Genomic DNA, 18813 nt, shown 5'->3' with positions numbered 1-18813 from the left:
TCCGCACACAGGACACACCGAAAGCCAAAGCTGTCATTAGCCTTTTTATTCTGTCTGTTGAAAACACACAGGCCCCCAGTTGTTTTTGATGATCCCCGCGGAACTTGAAATCCAAAAACCAGAATTTGTTTACCGGAAAAGAAGGGAAATAAAACATTGATATAACCCCAAAGCTCTACGACAAATTGCTTTGTTCTGTGGATTTGCTTGCTTACAACATTTCTCTCAAAGATATTAAGATTTACAATGCTTTATTTTAGTTATATGTAAGCATATAGTGTCTGATGTAGAAGCAGCAGCTGATCATGGTCTTTGCTTTATGTTACTGAGCAAGATGTGTGGCTAAGCGTACCTGCACAGACTATGTGCTAGCAGCCATATCACCCAGCAACTCACAACTAGCTAGTCAGTACCTGGATGGGAGACCTCCTGGGAAAAACTAAGGTTGCTGCTGGAAGAGGTGTTATCGGGGCCAGCAGGGTGCGCTCACCCTGTGGTCTATGTGGGTCCTAACGCTCCAGTACAGTGACAGGGACTTTGGATGAAATGTAAAACTGAGGTGCTGACTCTCTGTGGTTATTAAAAATACCAGGCCATTTCTCGAAAAGAGTGGGGGTGTTCCCCCGGCGTCCTGGCCAAATTTCCCATTGGCCCTTACCAATCAAGGCCTCCTAATAATCCCCATCTCTGAACTGGCTTCATCACTCTGTTCTCCTCCACACTTTTAGCTGGTGTGTGGTGAGCGTACTGGTGCACTATGGCTGTCGTCGCATCATCCAGGTGGGGCTGCACACTGGTGGTGGTGGAGGGGATCCCCATTACCTGTAGAGCACTTTGAGTGGAGTTTCCAGAAAAGTAGCTATAGAAGTGTAAGGAATTATTATTAATTATTATTATTTTCTTGTTTTTCATATCTTCATATCCTCTAGTTTTCTAATATAAGTACTGAAAGGAGAAATTTCATGTGCTTCTCCAGGGTAGTCACAATGCGGCCTGCTAAACTAGCAACCTAGCATCTAAAACACCACCTGGAACAGTGTGCAATTTGATAATGCTTTCATATCAACCAACTGTATTACTTGGATTAAGGTAAATCTGCTGTTCGGTGCCCTCTTTATATCAAATGTAAAATGTTTATTTTTCAGTTAATCTGCTTTTACCTTTTCATTTAGAAAAACACTCAGGCTGGGCAGGCAGGGAGATACTATCCTTGCTTTCCACCTGGCTCTGGACTTGCCCGAGCCAATACCGCAACACCCTGCGTTTTGTTTCCCACGACAACCAGGTGTTTCTGAAATGATGGATGTTGCTGTTTACTTATCAGAAAATGGCTGAAGGTCACGGAGAGGAAGAGAGGAAGTCAAACTAGAAACACAAGTTAATGAAAGGGAAAATACTGTTTTCACAGCACCTGTGTTCATTAAAAAGTTCTAAGAAAGCACAAGAAGCGTTTCTTCCAATGATGAGAGTGGTGGGGTTTTTTAGGCAAACTGTTTCTCAACATTTCTCATTTTAAAGATACATTTCAGACATCACATACAGGATCGTGTACATTAATGTACAGTATTGCTGTAGGAAGTGACAGATTTTGAGCCATATTTGTTGTGCAAGGTGTAATGAAGTGTTGAAGGATTCTGTCTGATCTGCCAGCTGGGAGTCATCTACATTTGTCTAGTGGGGTGGGAGTGTTGGTGAAGCCCCATCACAATGTAACTTGGGGTCTGCCAAAGTAGCAGTATGTATGTCTACACTTGTTATGTTACTGTACCATCTGTATCTAGAATTAACTAGTGAGGTCAAAACTGCAAGTTGTAAAGAAGGATTTAAGTATGTGTTAAACAAGCTGTATTCCTGACATAAGCCAGTGTTTTCCTCTTTCAAATTTAGTAACATGTACTAAACCACTGCAGTAACTGTTGCAGTGGGGCGGTGCGGTGGCTCTGTGGCAGAGGAGTCCTACTCCGTTGGGCCCCTGAGCCAGGCCCCTAACCCCAGCTGCTCCAGGGGCGCCGTATAAATGGCTGACCCTGCGCTCTGACCCCACGCTTCTCTCCCTGTCTGTGTCTCTCATGAAGAGCAAGCTGGGGTCTGCGAAAAGACAAGTTCCGGATACAAGAAATTGTATACGGCCAATAAAGTGATCTCTTCTCTTCTTCTTCCCAGTAATGCTGTGTGTGCTGTTGTAACTTTCTGCATGTCTAATGGACAACACTGAATTGCTCTTGCTGTAACTTGATGTTGCTGTCAGATTAAGTTTCTTAACTTAAGCTTTTTGCTATAGGTGGTGGGTGTCTTTTTTTAAGTGGTCTTACTTATTTTATAGCCTAATCAGGAAGAAAATTAAACTCCCTGGATTATATATCTGGCTGCCTTCATGGTTTTTATTTTGTGTGCAGACCCTGGGAAGCACTCTTACTGTACAGAGTATTGCCTATTCCATTAGTACTGACTACAAGTGGCAGTCTGTGACAGAGACATCACACTTTACTTTATCTTACCAATTTCCTCTAAGAAGAAAGTCCCTGCTTTTCATTGCTTCCACTTTATACAGGGTTATCAGACTTAATAAAAGCCTTAATAAAAGCAGCCTAAATGCTTTCTGGAGAAATGTACTGTATAGCTCATTTATAGCTTATTTCTACGAGGATATTTCTTAATAATACAAAGTTCTTCCCATTATTTTGAAAATATGAAATACAGATTTCTGTTTGAATTTCAAATAGGCTAATTGTTTATCCAGGTGGTAGTCAAAGGGTTACAGGTTGCCAATGCTGAGTGCAGTGAATAAGTCAATATTATATACTATACAACCGGAAAACCACAGAACTTGGTTCCAAGAACCAAGTAGGTGCCAAGAATCTCCTGAGCCATTTGAACAATACAGCTGATTTTAGGAGCCATTCAGCCTGGATTCAAAGTACAGATGGCTTGCTTGACATTCTTCACTTTGCTTCTGCCTTTAGTGTGCAAGTGCCTTCTGTGTGCCGCAGCTAGGATTTTTTTTATTGAGTTTTGAGAACAGTACAGAGTTTGTAGCTTTGTGCAGTCAATAAATTATCAAATGTTGTTTAGAATGTTATTCCACGTACCTGATTTCCTGATGCTGGTTTCAAGGAAAAGCTCACAAAGCTGTCCTTTCCGAAACTCTCTGAAATGCAAATTAAAACTACGGTTAGGCTTTAAGCAAAATAACGCTACTGCCAATCCTCTAGCTACGTTCAGGAAATATCTGTCATGAAATGCAACGTACATAAAAGTTTGCTTTTATTATTGACTGAAAAGAGGCCAAAATAAAATTGCCTTGAATTGCCATCATGGAAACATGAGGGTTACACATGAGAAGACCAGTGCTCCTGGTAAGCATCATACAAAGGGGCAAAGGAACAGGTAAAGGTTTATTCCATGCTGAAAAGAAAAGAGACACAAAATTTCGGCAGTGGAGCTTTCTTCAGGTGTGAAGAACACCTGACAAAGGCTCCGCAGCCTTTGAAGAAACGGTGTGTCTCTTTTCTTTTCCTTTCAGCAGGGAATAAACCTTTACCTGTTCCTTTGCAGCCTACGCATGCTGACGCAGCTCCCTGCTTGAACATCAAATAAAGGAGGATTATTCCATGCTGAGAAGAGAAGAAAGGAAACACAACGTTTCAGCTGTGAAGCCTTCTTCGGGTGTGAGGTATTATATCATATCATACTATATCATAACCTAGGAGCTTAAACAGGATTTCATAGATTGTTCCAGGCTTCAACTGCAAGTCATGCCCAGTGTAATATGCATACCAAAACCTAAAAAGTGATAATCATTATTGCAGACAATCATCCACCTGGTCTTTGTGTTATTGCTAATAGCTAACTTTTTTCTTCTTTCCTAGGAGGCTTAAACCTTGAGATTAAAAAAAAAAGTCTCAAAATCTTTTGGGTTTTTATTATTTTATTACTTTGGGTTTTATCATTTATCATTACAGAATTGCAGGCGTTTAACGATCGCCATTTGACTCACCATTTTGAATGACAAGAGATTTCTTTGTGGAACCCATCTGACCTGCCGAAGACTCGCTGTTCTCAGAAGCTGAAGGATGAGGTTTTGAATTATCCCAAGAGCCTGTGGCCCTCTGGGAAGTTAGGAAACTTATTGGCTGGGAGCAATTCTACAAATTCGAAAAGCAGAGATAATGAGGGATACTTGATGAAAGCAATCAAGCAGCTCGAGCACTGCAGTCGTTAATCACACTGTCACGTTTAACTGCTGCTGTTGAAATGAGGAAATGGTGTAACCACTAGTTCTACTGCATGAAATTGAATACAGTGTGCACACGGCATTTTTAGGGAGCTTTCTAGTTCACAGTGAAGACAGTGTTATTTCACAAAATGCTGTTTATTGTCTAAGAATATTACAGAAACTCTTAGAAACACCAAATAAAAAAAAAATTAAACTTGCACTTACTGTAAAAGAGAGTGCCTTTTTCTTTTCCTTCATTCTTCTTATGGCATTTCTCACCTGCTCGTATAAAATGTGAAAATGAAAAAAATGAAAAAAAGTTCAACACTGACCATTTTGTAACAATCCACATTAAATCACATGAGTAAAAACAACCAAATGGGCCTTCATTTTGATTCCTAGTTCTGCGTTGCCAGGCCAGAGCTCCTATTTTGCTCCACGTACAGTACATGCAGTTCTGTTCTATTCTGTTGCATTTAATTCTTCATTTTTTTCAAATTATAGGTGATACGCCAGAAAAAGGAAGATAGGACTGATTCTCTCCTTGTTCTAGTCCAAACTACTTGTCTCAAATTGTTCTCCAAGGCTTAATGGAGTAAATGAAAGCAGCTCCACTTAAACTTCATCAGTACAATCACTGACAGCTTCTGTCTTTCAGGACATCTACTGTCCTAAGAATGTCTTACAAGGAGGATTAAAACAGCAATTCTGAGAATATCAGCAATTATTCACTAAGGTATATTCAATTAATGCCGTAATAAAGCAATCAATTTAACACCTTTTTGAAGATTCTATCAAAGATACAAATAAATGTCCACAAGGTCGCATGTTTTAGATCACATCACCACATGTAATGACTAACTATCAAGGTATATAATGTGATTTAGATTTCAATTTATATCAATAAAAATAATTCAGAAATTGAGCAAAAATACAAGCACATACATTTTAAGCGATACCAGGGCTTAACATGGAACGGTTAGGAAACATTCTGACAAAGGCCTACCGGAACACATTGGTATAATTGTTGGGAAAATGCACACACATACAGTAGAGGCAGGTCAGAGATCGTACATCTTATTATTTAGAAATATGAGCTGACAACAACATCAATTATTGAAGCTTTATTTCCAAACTTCTTTAAATATATTAAGATTGCACAGACAATTTTCCTTGAGATTCACTATAATAGTGTTATGAATACTGTATTATTCTGTTTACAGATCTCCCCAGAAAGGGAAGTGTACAGTATTATATTGTAACCTTGACTTTTTACTTTTAGTGACACAAAATTGCTTATGTACATGTTGTCAGAGTATTTTATTTCCTTAAAACATACATAAGCTATCATCTACTGTGGTTCATAGTGAATAGGGCACGTTAAGTCTAAATCTTTTCTTCACAACACAATGAAATCTAATCAGAGTAAGGTGAAAATTGATTATCTTAGTCCATTATCAGAGTTTTATGACTACAGTAATGAGCATCTTAACTTGTAGTCATAAATTATTTTTAAATTAATCAGTTTATAGAAAACTAGCTGTTTCGTCTTTCTTCAACAACCCCCTTCTTACTCCACGTGTTTTTCATGAGTACTGTTGTCTAGAGCTCCTTATCTTTTTATCGGTGTCGATAGTTTAAACATACACCCCACAGGAACCTTAAATTAATACTGTACAACTGCGCATGAACTAGAGTAAAACTACAGTGAAATATAACTGTCCCTTATACCAATTAAAATACTTGTTTTTGTATTTCTCTCAATATATATGATTCATGTTACTGGCATTACATTTAAAGAGCTCTTAAAATAAATTCACAGGCCAACGTAGTCATACAGAATGACACAAAACCTTATAATCAGAACATCGAGTATCTCAACAAGGATTATAACATCTCCTTCAGCGTATTCACTTAGGTTAAGATAACCTGATAAGGCAGGCATGATTTTAAAACCATTTTTTTTTTTAAATAGCCTTTACTGATTCCATTTTGCCACAGCGGGACTTTAATTTAACCCTAAAAGCAATACTTTAATGTTAATTAAGTTAAATGTAAAAAAGGTGTTTTTTTAAATACAGTTTGAACTGAAGAAAACAGTAGTTTTTTAAGAAATGGTTTATTTACTCAGCAAAACATGAAATCCTAAAAAAACTTCACAGTCAGTATCCCCACTTAAAACTGTTTTTACATGCTTTTCATTTAAGGAGTAATATTCTCTGCTGTGTTCCTTAAAAAAATGAAAAGGCAATTATTTTTCAGATTAGATTTTCACTGACTAATGATCAGGCTGGTGCTGGGATTCTGACCCATGTACGATCACAGCAGGGATGATGTGTCAAGATTTCATTTGATATTGTACTGTACTGTACGTGCGATGTCAAAGCCAATCGGCCCCCTTTTCACACTATGAATCTCATGTGTTCTAACAAGAATTTCAACGATTGCCTGCATTTGAATAGTTCTTTTTATCCCATCCCAGAGCTCTTCAACCTGCTTCTTCCACAGCTGAAGTGCCACCCCTCTGAGTGGTGTGCAACAGCCATTAAGTGCCCAGGGTACATCAGGTGGCAAAGTGAGAAGATTGCTTCACCAATTGAAAACTTATTCAATCCAAGAGAACGCCCCCTACTATTATGAACAGCTCCAGGGCAGCAGCAGCTGATAATAGTCAGGACCTTGTTTTAGTGTCTTTTCTAAAGGATGTACTCTTACCACATGTCAAATACACCTTCAGCATTCCAGCAGCACCAACACGCAGGACACAGCAGGACTAACAATTAGAATAATAATCACCTCCCAAGAGTCATGTGTATAATGCAAATGGCATTTGCAAATGGCATGCTGAATTTATAATGTGTCTCAGCTCAATGAGAGAATAAGCAGTTCTAGGCACTGTTTATAAATTCATATGGCATATACTGTACACTGTACTGAGAGGCAATTAAAAACAACAATTGCTATAGGCAGAAATAGAATTTGTGAGGCTTTTAGCATTGAAAGTCATTGTTTGAAGGTATCCACATACAAACGTCTGAACGTTTCGAAAAACGGGTGTACGAGTTAGCACAACAATCAGTCCTCGCTGTAGACTGGCAGTGAGAACAGAAGTCAGTGCTGCTCCTGTGTAATAGTCACAGCTACCAAAGCCTAAAGCATATTTTGAAATCTGGGTGTTGTAACCTATGATGACGGATTTGAACCTCAGATATTTTGAGCGCTGGACCCAATCAACACTATAATGGTGACCTTTATCAACAGAGCTGCTCAAAGGTCTCTTCAGTGGTCTACAAAAGATCCATTTCTTTTACTAACTCCTTTTCTTCTTGTACGCAACTGACCGATCTATTGTTTTTCTTCACAGTATGCTCAAGGCATTGGGTTCTTACCCGAAACTGAAGTTCCACTTATTTTCACTCTCAGTAGTTTGGTTTTTGAATGAAAGATTTGAATGTAATTCAGCTAATTCAGAGGTCTCCTGCAGGACGGAAGAGGAAAGAGAAGAAATAAAGAGCAGTGCGAAACTTACCTCACTGTTATACACTGCATATACCAGGAATATGTACAGACCCTAAAAAGAAAACACACAAATGAAAGCAATATAATTCCTTTGATTTCAAAAGAAGAATTTTCCAAATCTACAGTTGTGAGCTGTTGTCACTTTTGTATGCGTTATTTATACTCAAAAGAATAGGTTAATGAACAGTGATAAGTTGTCCTTACAGTGTGAATCTCTTCCTATGTCTCTTCTATCATTTGTACACTTTGATGTACACCTCTACATTGAATTTAAATGTATACTTGTATGCTAACACAAATCTACAATCACACCCATAGTGTTGTACTGTAAGTGAAACACTGAAAATGCCTCCTTTTAGAAAAAATGTTATAAATACCCTTTTGGTTAATCATGTTATACTATATATGGATTTTTGCTTAACATGAATAATTTGAATGAATTTGTATTTATACCATTTCAAACATTTTTTCAGTGTTAGTATTAGGAGACCAGGCATAAAAGTTGCTTTCCAAACGTTACAATAAATGTGGACATCTGCATTTTAGAGGTACAGAAAGATCAATTGTGTTTCATTTTCCTGGGCTATAGATGCTGCAATTATCCAGAGGATAATGACCATTCTTTTTGTCGGTATGAAAGGAGCACCTCTGGTTTCTCTGGAGTTTTGTGATCCTACAATTGTTCTTTAGTGAAGAAACCGAATGTTCTGGGATTGTTTATATGAAATGTTTCTGCCCTCTAGTGTCCATTCCTGTGGGTCAGAAAAGTCCCCCACGATGCTTCTGTGGTTATCTATGCCTTTATAACATATTCATTACCTTTACAAACTTCTTATTTGACTATTTTGCTCTTACCCATGTCATGTCCTAAAATATTGAGCTATATTGTGCATAATGGCAAAATAAATAATTGCTTATTCCATTTCAGCGAAAGCAAGATTTGTGAAAATAGGTTATACAGTATGTGTAGAGGGGATGGCAAATAGAATTAAAGACTACAAGCTCTTGATTAACTTAGGTATTTCAAATCTATGCTATTAATTTCCTTACTAATTTACTGTATACAAATTCCAGTTTTCTAGAAGCATCTCAAAAATGTTAAGGTAACACTTTCAGTAATAGACAATTCAGGCAGTATTCAGTGTGAATTTGTGTTGTTAGTAACCATCATGTGATCATGATCAATTGCTTCTGAAATATTGTCAAAAATCAAAGCAAAAAAAAAGTTCATTAGGAAGTCATTAAGGTTACTTTGAAGTTTAGAATGTAATTTTATCACGGAATGCACTCTTTTATCTCTGTTGTTTTATTATGCATTACTTTATCTTGCTTGCTTTTATTATTTTGTTTTATAACATTAGAATGCAAATCACAGACACTACTATTGTACCCACAAGCAAGGTAATTCATTTAAATTAAATATCCTTTAAATTAAATGTCAATTAAATTAAGTCCTTATAAATGAGAATGTGTTATTAATATGTTAAATAAAGCATAAAAGAATACACTGCTATGTGGTCTTAAGAATTAATAAGTGTTAACCCTGGTGAACTGTGTAAATAATAAAACCTTACAAAATTCAAATGACAACGAACATAAATGTACAGTAATGTGAATTTAGCAAACCAACTCTTCTTAAGCAGCAGTTTAGCAGGAAATACCTTCAAAACTGTTATGAAAAGACACTTCCATATTTACATTGTATTAAATTAAATTGCAATATTGGGTTTAGTGCAAACTGTTTTTTGATATGTCATAAAGCCACCTCCGTATATTTATTAAATTTTTACTTGTGTATTAGGCTCTCCCGTCTCTGAAACGTTTTGTCACCTTTACTGGGTTTTGATTTCTGCAATGATATACAAACACACCAGAACAACTGTCTCGGTCACTGCAGTGGAGAGCTTGACCTTCAGCTCTTACTCACTAATGATTCACATTTCTGATTCAAAGCCTCTCTTGAAACAGATGTTAAAATAATATTTCTAGTTTAATGTGGTGTAACTGGGTTAGAACCACGTCACGGTGGCATTCATGCATTGAAAATTCACGATGTGCCAACACAGTGCCAAAATGAGGAAATAAACTGAACCTAAATATAACTTGAGTGGCCAGACAAAATCAGATCTGTGGAATTCAAGTACATGAAGAATTAACTGCCATAGGTTCTGATGACCGCAAAGTAGTGGAAGTCAAACCACAGAAGGACCTGTCTGGCCTGTGTCTGTGGTTACTATAGCCTATGCCTCTTTTTCTGTCATTAGACCTCTGAAGCTGGGTAGGCCTCTGTGACCACGGTTATTTTTGAGGTCAAATGGAATTTGGAGATAGTAGCCAAATGCAGTACTGGCGCTGGGGGTTTTGCAAATTCACAGCCTGCCTCCATTAAGTTTAAGCTATATCACCCTGCAACACAAAACTGGCAGCCCACTGAAGCTCAGCAGGTGTGAGCCTGGCCAATACCTGACCAAAGGTTGCTGCCAGAGTACCGGGACCTAATGCCCCAGAATAGTAACATTATAGTGATAAAGGAACCATCCATTGGATGAGACGTAAAACTGAGATCCTGACTCTCTGTGGTCATTAAGAATCCCAGGGCATTTCTCGAAAAGAGTAGGGGTGTTACTTTCATTTCCCCCTGGCCTTTACCAATCATGACCCCTGATAATCCCCATCTGTGAATTGGCTTCATCACTCTGCTCTCCTCCCCACTGAGAGCTGGTGTGTGGGGAGCGTACTGATGCACTCTGGCTGCTGTCACATCATCCAGGTGGGGCTGCACACTGGTGGGGGGGGGGGAGTCCCCATTACCTGTAAAGCACTTTGAGTGGAGTGTCCAGAATTATAAGTGTAAGGGATTATTATTATTATTAAATTTAATTTGGGATCTGAATTAGGAAAAAAAGGTTCCAAGTCCCTCTGAGGCTCTGCCATTTACAGTGATGGAAAAAGGCAGAGAATTGGATGCCGCAGGACAACCTGGACAGGTTTATACTGTATGTTCCTTTTAATTTGTCCCCGTGTGTGTGTATGGCGTTCTGATGATGGATGGATCGAAGAATATAGCCACCATGGCCACTCACTGTATCAGAACCACACACACAATAAACAGGTGGGGAAACATGACAGCAGAAGTGGAGAAAGCCTTGTAGAAAGCAAGTAATGGAAAAAGAAAAGAAAGAAAGAAAAATGTTTAATAAAACGAGACAAGACATGATGAAAAGCCATAAAACTGACTTACACAATCTTTTCTAATTCTCTCCACCACTTCAAGCTTTCTCCTTGAGGCGTTAAAAAGCAGCATAGTCATTGCAAAACATTTCAACTAAATGAGTTATTTCAGTTAAGAGTAGAAGATGCAGGCGAGGAGTTAGGCGTACATAATTCCACAAAAACTCGATGTTTTTGAGAACCTCCACACAGTTCACATATTAGTGCTATCCCTTTATAAATGCTTCAATAGCATAGACCTTTTCAATTACCGAGCAGGAAATAAACACATATTCATTACTCTTTGATGGCATCTAAACCCTTTGCAGGATCACTGGCATTCACTATGTTCTATCAATCACACAGCATTCTTATCATTCGTAAAACCTTTCATGTCCTTCTGTGCATTATTTCAACAGCCGACAAACGAACACAACCTTTTGGAATAATTAAAAAAATAATTTTCGGCCAAACAATCACTCCGCTTTGGCTGATAGAGCTCACTTATATCATTGTTCTACTTTTCTGGGTAATTCACGTCTTATGTCTAAGGCATTATTCACAGAAATCACATTGCCACAAATAAAATTATAGTCCGGCTCGAATTCTGCATACTGCTTTCAACCTGGCTCCAGGTTGCGATAGGCCTAGTGTTCAAAGAGGCTGCTGAACCAGGACAAAGGGAGAAAAATAATTGAGAAGGGTGACCAATTTTAATACAAGACACCAGTCCATATCAGAGCTATGCTGCCCCAGCCATACCTACAGTATACCATTCATACAGCTGGGTGGACAGAAGAACTGTGAAGAAGAACCTTGCTCAGTGACACATACAGCAGTCAACCACCACTTTAGTAGTCCAGTCAGATTCTAAATGAATGTAATAGAGGGATGAAATGTGTAGAGTATTTGGCGTGGCTCTCCAGGCTGAGGGAATGGCAGACTAGCTGTGAGGATAGGCTGCCCAACCCCCTTCTCACTATCACAAGGAATGAGCCAGGGAGCTGCTCCAAGGGTATAGAAGAGGAGACAGGGGGATGTTGGAGAGATACTTGAAGAGACAACCTGGGTATGAGACATTACGAACAACAGGAATAAAAATGTGTTTTTTGAATAAAAGGCTGGAGAGTTTTTTTTTCCTTTTTTGTATAATAGTACATTGTCAAACCCAATACAAAAGAACTGTTCCATTGACAACAGTGATTTTCTGTGCCTTCGTACAGAAAATAACCCAAATCCTAATATACTGTATTAACAAAATATTGTTATGTTTTTTTGGTAATAATAACCTCTAGGTAATTTTTATTTTTGTACAGAACATTAACTGGGTGATGTTCAAATTTGTTTGCTCAAACAGTATAGAAGAAACTCTGAATTTGAAGCTGAAAGGTACGAGACCATCAGAGATGCAAGAAACAACATACTGTATAGTTTCACTGGCAATATTGAATACTTTAAAAGGTTCTCTAGACTCGAGCCTTTCACTTTCTCATTCCCTCATAAGGGAGCAACAATGAACATTATTAACGAACATCTGCAGGGCGTGCAATTCCATCAAGCATTCCCTCAATGCACCACAAGAATGTGTCGTGTTGCATCCCAGATTCTAGGAAAGGATATTCTGGCAGCTTGTATGAGGAAAAATGCATGCTGCTACTTTCCCATCACAAAAGCACTTTCACATCTTAATTTAATTTTTCAGAAAAGGCAGATGAAGGGATTTCCTTACAGCACGAGTCTTTATATAAACATCCCTTCCACTGTACCCTTTTCTATTTTCAGATGTGTGCCATAAATCTGAATTAACAAGCACCTTTTGGAGGGTCAATCAGAGGCCAAATGATTCGGATTAATTAAAGGCCTCCAGAATTCAGCTCCAAACAAACGTGAGAGGAAATCCTGTCAGACAAGTCTGATTTACACCCTATCTGGACGGCATTATCAGAGCAAGATAAGACACTTGCAGTAGAGAGCCATACATCTTGAGCTGAATAAGTACCTCTCTTAATCAGAACATTTTTGGCAAGTGGACTGGCAGAGACACTTTGGAAGTCTTCCATGACCTGTCCTTCAAAGACAAACACTGGAGACTCCTACACACCACATTTCTGGTCTCATTTCCTCTTATTTAAACCCTCTCATGTATATCTTCCATCCCTATTGCAAGACGTCCCCTCCCCGCCACAGAGGGAAATGCAGTAGCAAAGTATTTTTGTATTTGGAAAGTAAGAAAAGGAATCACACAGCAATGGTCTCTCAAGACCTGGGTCTATCAATTTTATGCTGTTATTAAATGTTCTTTTAAAAGCAACCTAAGAAATAAAAACACTTGTAACCAGTCCTTTACAGAAGACTGTTAATTTTATAGGTGATGTAAGTGTAAGTGGTTTCAGAAAGTATACTTTCTTCATTCAAAATTTACTTTGTGACCTTGATCTACACATTTTAAAAAATATCCATGCGATTCTGCTCAGTTTTTTTTTGTTATTTTAGCATGAAACCAATAATTTCTGCTCAAATTCCTTTATTGAAAAATCAAATTAAATAGATGTCTTATGAATTAGAGGACATTCATTTATGTTTTTCCATAAATATTACCACTCTTGAATTTAGCCAATTTCTTTTTCTAAAGCATTACCCTGAATGTCTGAAGCTTTTACTATATTGGGATCAGACAAGACAAAGAGACTGATTGACACATTACTAATCTCCTCTTTTAAAAAAACTATGCAGCCATATTCTAAAGAAGTTCCTACAAACTTTAACATGGTAGAATCCATCCACAACTAGAGATCCTGACCATACAATATCATGTTCTGTCCTGATACTTCAGATGCTTTTTTAAACATCCTAATTTTCAGTTGCGATGACACAGAAATTGCGGTATCGCATTTCGGGTTTATCACTGAAGCAGGAGATTCAATCGTGAAAGGAGCAGGCAACTCCACCAACTTTTACTGGTCCTCGTGTTTCAGTATATTGTTTCATTCTGAAAGCACTTCTGGTGTAGCAGACTTGTAGGATTTATGACACACAAATGCTTCCGTGCTTTACTGATTACAGAAACCAGTGGGAGGAAACCAGAGCACCCGGAGGAAACCCACGCAAACACAGGGAGAGCATACAGGAACATATTCACACAGACAGCACTGCAGGTCCAGAACTGAACCCAGGACCCCAGCTATGCTAACCCCTGCGCCACCGTGCTGCTCTTTTCACATCCATTTAAAGCTTTATTTTCTCAAAAAGTAACCTCTCTTCATTCTTCTAGGCATTTTGTTTGCAAAGCAGCTGTAGAGGCTACTCTTGACATTAAAATGTATTTTAAGGGGTATTTCGCACGGTCAAAATGATACCCACTGTGCTGTATCCCACCCTGACACAACAATTGAGTAAGAGAACTAATCTTTGAATGAGAATTAATCACTTTCTCTTCTACTCCTGCCAACCTGCTAACTATTATTGCCAGAGAGAATACAGGTACTGTAGGTAGCCTTGCCCTTAGCTCTTCTGTACATTCATAGCACCAGACAAGCTGGATGTCGACCACTGAAGGTGAAAGGAGATATTTCTGTGCGAAGTTCTTCAAGGGGGCAGGCATAAGCTCTAGTAAACACAAGGCTTGCCTGAAAGCGCGGATTGTGCTGAGATACTCTTTGAAGCAATCTTTTACATCTAAACACAAACGAGATGTCCCTAGCCTGCAAGTATACACTTCTCTGATGGTCCGTGCTATGAGTTGTTGACCTTTAAAGCTACTACAGTACATAAAATAAGGGATATGATTCTCCATCCATCCACCCATTTTCTAACGGCTTCTTCTAATTCAGGGTGACTGTGGGGTCGGAACCTGTGCTACCAAGAATACCCAAGAAGAATGTGGAATCAGAATACCCCAAGGAAACTCACGCGCCAGGGGGCATAACATGCAAACTCCACACAGACAGCAGCCCAGGTGCAGAACTGATCCCAGAGCCCCGGTGCAGTGAGGCAGCAGTGCTATCTCCTCTCCATCACCATGTTGCCAATTATTATTACTGCTCTAAGTATAGCTTTGCAATACCTTTATTGTTCTTTTCATTTAGTTATGTAATTGGGATGGTTCAGGAGTCATCCAGTTTGACAACCCATTCATCAGACTTCGAGATGGGATGTTCTCAGAGCAAGAACGCCATGTGCAGTATTGTGATTGTCTTTAGTCTGTTGTTAGGACTTCATATTCAATCCTAGAGTAGGTTTGTCTTTAATTACAGTTTAATTTCTAAATAATGTGTGTTAAAGGACTTGTCGTTTGCGATTTGCAAAGTGATCCACGCTTCACGTAAACTTGTCTCCCTTCTTGTTTTAGCTTTCTTGAAAAACACAATGTTCAGAGGGACAAAGACGAACCTTTCACTCTGATTGGAGTGTTATTCATTCTGAAAACATAACCACATGAAGTATGTGCTCATAAAGTAAAAAAGAAAAACAATGTAAGAAAATGCTGAATTTGAGATTAGTTTTTGTTATTATAATGAATTGAAGGACAGACATCTCACTGCTGTAAAGACATAGAAAAAGCAGAAATAATGGTATTATTAAGAATATTCTTTCCATTAAATACAAAAACACTCTTTTGAAACCGCCAGTTTAGTAGTAGTGTTAACAGTGGAATGCAAGCCTTCACAAAAATGGAAATCTAGGCACATTCATTACCATTTGATAATTAACATTAACATTTACAGTTCTCAAAATAAAAAAAAAATGTTTTCTGTAGTTTAAATTAAACACAGGGCCCTGCGACGAGTCTCTTAAATTATTTTTAAAAAGATCAGCGTAAGTGAAAAGGAGTTAAAACTTTTGAATGTTAATGCATTTGACATGGCCAAGCTGCAAATTGATCAAAACACCAGATTTTGTGGGATGTTGCTGTCTTTTCTTCCACTGACTGATTTGTTTTCAAATTTTCTTCAAGATGTCTAGTCTCATCCCTTTCATTTTATTTTGCATATGAAGCTACAGTAGCTGGGCAGCACAGTGTCACAATGGTCAGTACTGCTGCCCTACAGCACAAAGGCACTGGGTTCATTTCTGGACCAGGGGTGCTGTCTGTGTGGAGTTTGCATGTTCTTCCTGTGTTTGTGTGGGTTTCCTCCGGATGCTCCGGTTTCCTCCCACAGTCCAAAGACATACTGGTGGGTTAGTTGACTCCTGGGAAAACTGGCCCTGGTGTGCATGTCTGTGTCTGTGTGTGCCCTGTGATGGACTGGTGTTTGCCAGCATAGGCTCTAGCTCCCCAGTGACCCCGTATTGGATAAAGAGGTCAGATGGATGGATGAAAAAAGTTCTATCCCAGTCACTCATGCAGTTACATATTCTATGACTATCAAAATTGTATTTCAAAACCAAAGTAATAATCAAACTAATAAAACTGACTGCACATCCGACATATCTACGTCATCAGTGAAATAGGACAATCAATAAATCAACAAATGTCTTGTTACGACATTTCTCAAGGTTTTTCCAGCTATGGTGGTTACTACACCTCAGGTTCATATAGATTTTACTGAATTATGCAATTTACAACTGTTTACAAAGACACTGAAAACATGCATTGAAATGATTCGGTCAAATAAATCTTCAACCTAGTCTAATGAATTTGTGAGTTTATTAATTAGGGCTTTGCAATCTAAAAGAGAAATGTAGGCAGAAAGGTCTCCAAAGGGCAGACAGGAACTGAAAAAATACACATTAACTCATGGAATAATGGGAATGAAGTACTGTGAGCTACATCAGCTATTAATATTCTAGTGGTAGTGCAAGGACTCTCTTAACATTCAATATATCCTTAAAAGAAAACAAAATTTTCAACCTACGGCTAACTAGTGTTTACAATTTGAAGTAGTAGGAATGTCATCAAGTCACATACCAGCCAAAGCTGTTACTTAAAAGAATGTAAAGAGCTATTATCAACATATCCTTGAGACTGAAACTCTCTAAAATACCCTTTTTTAATCCAAGTGAAAAAGAAAGGGACAAAGAGTGCAAAATCTTACAAGGATGAGAGACATTATTGGAATGGAGTAAAAAAATAATTCTCATCCTGTGAATAAATAATTTACGGAGTTTTGTTCACATAAAAAGATAGAAAATGGAGGTTTACAGTGAAAAAATGATCCCGGTTAACTTTTATAACTTTTATCAAAGGCCAGTTACAAATATATTGTGCTTTGGAGGTCAGTTTGTATGTTTTGCATGTGTTCAGATGGAACTTTATCAGGGGGTCCCATTTTCTCTACAACTTCCAAATCCATTAACTTTATTTAAAGTGAATGCGTTCCAGTATTTATGATCACATGAAGTCCCTGGCTGCAGTACCTGGCTTAAATGGATGCATGGGATTACCCCAGAATAAAACTGATTTAACTGTACTTATTATTCATATTGGTCTCTTGATCAGACTTACAATTTTCTTGATTGTAAAGCGAAAACAGGTTTGACTTTGCTGTCCCACTACATTTGGACTTCACTGTGGGAAAGATGTCAAAATCTTTCTTCAGTTACCTGTATCAGCTTTTACCTCATTATATATGAACATATTTTCCAATATATTATTTTGAATTACGCATTCTTAATACATTTCCATATAGTTTAATAGTCTTTTTTGACATTTCAATATTCATTAAGTCACGTGTTTTTTCAGGGCATTTATAATATACTCTAACATTTTAAATTTAACATTGTATTCCTTAACTGTAAATCAGGAATTCTTACAATATATTCAATCTTTATTTGAAATTTGTGGTTCATAAACTCAAAAGTACTGTACACTAAGTATATTTTAAAAAGCTGCTTTTAAGTGGACAATTCTATGCTTCAAAATGAAAAAAAAAATGTTAACAAAAGGAAGACATATACAGCAAAAGCCCAGGATAAGCTAACGATTGTTTACCTTACCTGAAAGGCATTCATTGCGATGAAAATATAGGCAAGAATCACTGAGAGATGAACCAGAATCCCACAGAGCCAGGTCAGGCCCAACACTGGCAGAAGTATAATCACTGGCTTGGTGGCAGTCCTGCAAAATTGAAACCATCCTTCAGCTTAATTAATTAAAAAATAAATAAAATGAAAATAAAAAGGTTGCAAAGGTCCTGTTTATTTTTGGAGCCAGTAGCCATATCAACCCTGCAGCTCACAACGGCCAACCCTCTGAAGCTCAGCAGGTGTGAACCTGGTCAGTAGCTGGATGGGAGACCTCCTGGGAAAAACTCAAGTTGCTGCTGGAAGAGGTGTTAGTGGGGCCAGTAGAGGGCGCTCACACTGCAGTCTGTGTGGGCCCTAATGCCCCAGTAGAGTGACAGGGACACTATACTGTAAAAAAGCACCGTCCTTTGGATGAGATGTTAAACCAAGGTCCTGACTCTCTGTGGTCATTAAATATCCCAGGGTGTTTCTCGAAAATAGTAGGGGTGTCTTGGTTAAATTTTCCCGTGGTTTTTACCAATCATGTCCTCTTAATAATCCCCATCTCTTAACTTAACATCACTCTGCTCTCCTCCCCACTGAGAGCTGGTGTGTGGGGAGTGGACTGGTGCACTATGGCTGCTGTCGTATCATCCTCGTGGGGCTACACATTGGTAGCGGTGGAGGGGATCCCCATTACCTGTAAAGCACTTTTAGTGGAGTGGAGTGTCCAGAAAAGCGCTATATGAGTGTAAGGAATTATTAGTTTGAGCAATGTTTTTGGTCAACTTGCCATGGGGTGCCTTTAGCACAGACCACAGAAAAATAATTTCAAAGCCATAACTGTAAATTTATGACAAAATATAGTACAAAAATCAAACAACAGTCCATCCACCTATTTTCCAACTGCTTCATCCAATCCA

At 38.3% G+C, this 18813-nt stretch overlaps 1 protein-coding gene across 1 annotated transcript in view; it reads right to left on the bottom strand.

Annotated features, from left to right (window-relative positions):
• Positions 1-18813, bottom strand: part of adgrd2 (adhesion G protein-coupled receptor D2) — a 53320-nt gene that overhangs the window by 6008 nt on the left and 28499 nt on the right. The window contains exons 19-23 of the mRNA XM_088940619.1: positions 17882-18002; positions 7746-7787; positions 4442-4495; positions 3998-4145; positions 3090-3148 (exon numbers count right to left, since the gene is read on the bottom strand). Of these exons, the coding sequence (XP_088796745.1) occupies positions 3090-3148; positions 3998-4145; positions 4442-4495; positions 7746-7787; positions 17882-18002 (424 nt within the window). The remainder of the gene's footprint in view (positions 1-3089; positions 3149-3997; positions 4146-4441; positions 4496-7745; positions 7788-17881; positions 18003-18813) is intronic.

This window comes from Atractosteus spatula, chromosome 23, assembly GCF_055471065.1.
Source record: "Atractosteus spatula isolate fAtrSpa1 chromosome 23, fAtrSpa1.hap1, whole genome shotgun sequence".
Taxonomy (NCBI): Eukaryota; Metazoa; Chordata; class Actinopteri; order Semionotiformes; family Lepisosteidae; genus Atractosteus; species Atractosteus spatula.
This window is presented reverse-complemented; position numbering and strand designations above follow the sequence as displayed.